Source organism: Pongo pygmaeus, chromosome 4 (genome assembly GCF_028885625.2).
Source record: "Pongo pygmaeus isolate AG05252 chromosome 4, NHGRI_mPonPyg2-v2.0_pri, whole genome shotgun sequence".
NCBI lineage: Eukaryota > Metazoa > Chordata > Mammalia > Primates > Hominidae > Pongo > Pongo pygmaeus.
Window position 1 is genome coordinate 63,806,467 of NC_072377.2, and position 4,410 is coordinate 63,810,876.

The 4,410-nt window shown below is 33.7% G+C and overlaps 1 protein-coding gene across 1 annotated transcript; it reads left to right on the top strand.

The window, feature by feature from the left end:
- Positions 1–2,764: 2,764 nt before the first annotated feature.
- On the top strand, positions 2,765–3,904 carry GAPT (GRB2 binding adaptor protein, transmembrane). Its single transcript, XM_054488762.1, has one exon. It carries the CDS (start codon positions 2,932–2,934, stop codon positions 3,403–3,405), a length of 474 nt encoding a protein of 157 aa, XP_054344737.1. The 5' UTR covers positions 2,765–2,931; the 3' UTR covers positions 3,406–3,904.
- The last annotated feature ends 506 nt before the right edge of the window (positions 3,905–4,410 follow it).

Consider the following 4,410-nt stretch of genomic DNA (forward strand, 5'->3'; position numbering starts at 1 on the left):
TTTAATTAATCAATTATTTTTATCTTATTACAGTTTTTAGAAAAAAAATGCCTTACGTAGCCGTAAGGGGGAAACCCAATTTACAAACTGAGAGTGATGTTAATGTTCCTTTAAAATCTGATTATGTTTTGCTGTTACCTTGTTTCCAAACAGAAGGGCATTATCTTACTTGAAAATTCCTGAAGTTTCTCGACAATTTGCGATTTTAAGTAAAATGTCAAATTATTAGGTAACCTGCTGGAACTGCTTTCCAAAATGAAAACAGAGTCTTCTTTCAAACTGGTCAAAGTGAACATTATTTAAGTGTTAAACTATATTTGAACGGTTATTGTTTAAAATATGTTTTTCATTATAGTAGGTCTTCGTTCATGTCTCACAGGTTTTTTTCCTCTAATGTTATTTCGAAGAAAACGATGCATTTCTTTTTCTGTAAAAAGTCTTCTTGTCTTTATCTTGGTAAATATCTCTTAGACAAACAATTTTAATATTTTGGATGTAGCAGAATATCTACTCTACACAGAATAACATAGATGGTAAAAATGCCTTTTCTTCTTAAAAATTAAGAGAGTAATTTATTGCCTTATCCTCAGCTGCAGAAGTAACAATAGTTAGCCTTTCTCAACCCTCACTGTGACTTCTGTTGCAGGCCTAGTGTCCTTCAAAAAGTTGATTAATTTCAATCAATATTTAAAGTGTATTTTGTAAATTTATTTCAAATATTCTGGCAAATAATTTCTTAAATCATTAGCCATGTATACCATAAAATATCTTGCAGATAATTGGTGCTCATCCGCTTCAGACAGGAAATGAGGTCCTAATGATTAAAGTCATTTGGCTAAACTTTTGTCCTTGAACACAAGCACGGCTGGCCTTATAAAGGAGGGACCCTGCAGATTGTAAATCTTATGTGGCGGACCATACAGTTCTCAACCTCAATATTATTCCCCAAAATTCCAAGGAGATTAAAACGTTTCTGCATCTGGGGTGCTTGTCCCTGTATTTTTATCAAAAAATTGTATAAATTAGCTGCACATCTTATTTAATTTTGTTATATGAAATGTCAAATTAAATATTTGCATATTAATATATTCTAACCTCGGACAAATTTATGAATGTTCATTACCATTAAACTTTTCATGAATACTCACTGAAAGCAGAGCACCACTTTGTGAATTTCTATTTTTCTTCTCATTGTTACTATTATTATCCCATAAGGAGATTACTTCATTCATTAACAAATGTTTAATAGATTAGTCATTCTGTGTCTAATGCTGGTGTTGGTAATACAAAGGTGAATAATACATGATTTCCAACCTTCGAGAACCTCAGAGCTAATCAAGCTATACAAATTTACTGACTGATGCACTTAGTAGCACGTTACAGATATTTGGATAAATAATATTTTGGGCAAATTTTTGCCCGAATTCTCATTCAGTCACATTTTGGTTGTAAGGAAGTTACTTAACTTCTTTAACCCTCTCTTCTTATCTATAAAATGGTGATATGAATAGTATCCACTACATATAGCAGCTATAGGATTAAATGAGATAATCCCTGTAACAGTTTTTAAAAGTTGAAGCTCTTAACTAAACATTATTGATGATAACATTCCATAGATGATGATAATCATTTCACAGGAACTATTGGATCTATGTCTATGTCTAGACTGAAAATATATAGTAATAATGTTTTGTTGATAAAATCACAATGGAACGTGCAGCCCAGTTGAACACTTCCCCTTCTTGTCTCCTTGCCATTTTAAAGCATCAACAGAAAACAATGTAAAATTATCTTGGATGGAAGTTATTTTCTGAAAGCTATGAGAAAACCTGTGATACTAAGGATTTTGAAAATACTTTGGTTTACTTTAAAGATCTCATTTCATGTTTTAAGTATAAACTACACCTTTGAGTTTTAAACTATCATCTTAAGCAATTAGATGCTGACATTTGCAGTCATTTTTAAATGCATTATTTCATTCAATAAATATTGATTGGATGCATTTTCTGTGCTAGGTGTTGTGCCGTTCTCTGGGAGCATACAGATGAAATGACCTGAACCCTGCCCACCATTTAACCAAGTAAGAATACAATTCTCTCTCATTTAGGTTATCACGCTATAATAGAGAATGGACTCATTAATATGGGATTACAGAGGAAGGAATTGTTAAGAAAAAGACATGGCCTCTGCCTGCTCCAAAAAAGGATAAGCAGGGCTTCACAGAAGAGGTGACAGGTAATGAAGATGATTGCACGTGTCTGTACATGTCCCATTTCTTCTATTGTGCTCAGAAAATTATCTTTCACCTAAAAATTGTTATCCTAATTGTCAAAAACTGTGGAGATCTAAGTGATAAAACCACTCAGGTTGGGCAGGGACAGGATTTTTCTAACTCTTTTTCCTTTTGTCACAACAGGTAGTATATTTTATATTAAAAGAAGAAGCTCACTACATGCTGGTGTTTAATGCATTGGTGAAAATCAGTAATTTTTCTATATTAGATAATAAGTACGCAATTAATGTATTTTTAATTTATAACAGGTTTCTGGATGGCAGATCATTCAACCTTCTTTTTCTTGAGTTTTCTACTCTGCTGTCATCTTCCACTCATTTCTGCTTCATTTTGTGATTCATTAACAGAAAAGGAAGTGGAATGGAATAAAATCCCCCCAATACAGTACAATTATACATTAATGGCTGTAATGTGAAGAGCATCACACACGAAGAGAGCCGTCTTCCAGAAATAAGTTTATACACTCTCTCCTCTAATTGCATCAGGACTTTACCAGATAATGTTCTTCCAGATCTGAAAAGGAAAATGCCTAAAAGAGCTTCCAAACTCATTTTTGAATAACACTAGGCTACAAAGAATTACATTGTGAATTCATTAAGGGTAACACCAAACCACTAAACAGCACTGCTTGTATAGAAATGTTGAAAAGCTGTGGAAATAATTTAGCGGCCATTTCTGTAGGAATTTCGCTTCTTTTACTCTTAGTGGTTTGTGGAATTGGGTGTGTTTGGCACTGGAAACACCATGTTGCCACACGATTTACCTTACCGAGGTTTTTGCAAAGGAGAAGCCGTAGGAGAAAAGTCTGTACTAAAACATTCTCGAGCCCCCGCATCATTGGCTTAAGGCATAAAATCTCAGCTGAAACCCAAGACCACAAATCTGCTGTCAGGGGAAATAACATACACGACAACTATGAAAATGTGGAAGCAGGTCCTCCCAAAGCTAAAGGAAAAACCGATAAGGAACTATATGAAAACACAGGGCAGTCTAATTTCGAGGAGCATATCTATGGAAATGAGACATCTTCTGACTATTATAACTTCCAGAAGCCTCGTCCTTCTGAAGTTCCTCAAGATGAAGATATATACATTCTTCCAGATTCATATTAACTTTTCAAAATATTGACTTTTGTTATTGGATGATAAATATTCACTGTAATTTTTCAACAGCAAAGACATGGAATCAAACTAAATGTTCATCAACAGTAGACTGGATAAAGAAAATGTGGTATGCATACACTATAGAATATTATGTGGCCATAAAAAAAGAACAAAACTAACATGGGAACAGAAAATCAAATACCACATATTCTCACTTAGAAGTGAGAGCTAAATAATAATAATAAAAAAAAATCGTCCAAAAAAAAAACAAAAAAAAAAAATAAATAAAATAAATAAAATAATGCTAAAATAAAAAAAAAAAAGAACACATGGACAGAAAGAGAGGAACAACAGACACTGGGGCCTACTTGAGGGAGGACAGTGGAAGGAGGGAGAGGTTCAGGAAAAAAAAAACTATCAGGTACTATGCTTGGTACACACATGATGAAATAATCTGTACACCAAACCCCCAAGTCACAAGTGTTCCTACATAACAAACCTGCACATGTACCCCTGAACATAAAATTAAAATTAAAATATTAAAAATAATTTACTGTGATTTTTATTGTACTGATGCCATTCTTAATCAAGTTCTGATAAGTGGATGGTCTCTGTTCTATCTCCACCTTTCTGAATCCTATGTGTATCGCTGTGGATTAATTCTAGATATCTTCTCCACCCTCCTTGCCCCAGACTAAATCTGTATTATGTGATATTGATTCTTCCTTCTAAATGTTACCTGTTATCTCTTTCCTTTATTTCTACCATTATCTTTATCTGGCTCAGAATTACTGTCATAGGCTCCTAACTGGTCCTCCCGCTTCTAGTTTCTACCCACTCAATCAATTACCGATGGTATTGCCAGATTTATCTTCAGAAAATATTCCTAACAGCCGCATCATTTCTTTTGCTTAAAATGTTTTAATGCCCCCTCTTTGCAAAAGACATAATACCCATAATTTGAACTCCAAAATTTATGGTTTTCCACAGTTGGTTCCAATTCACTTTTCCAGT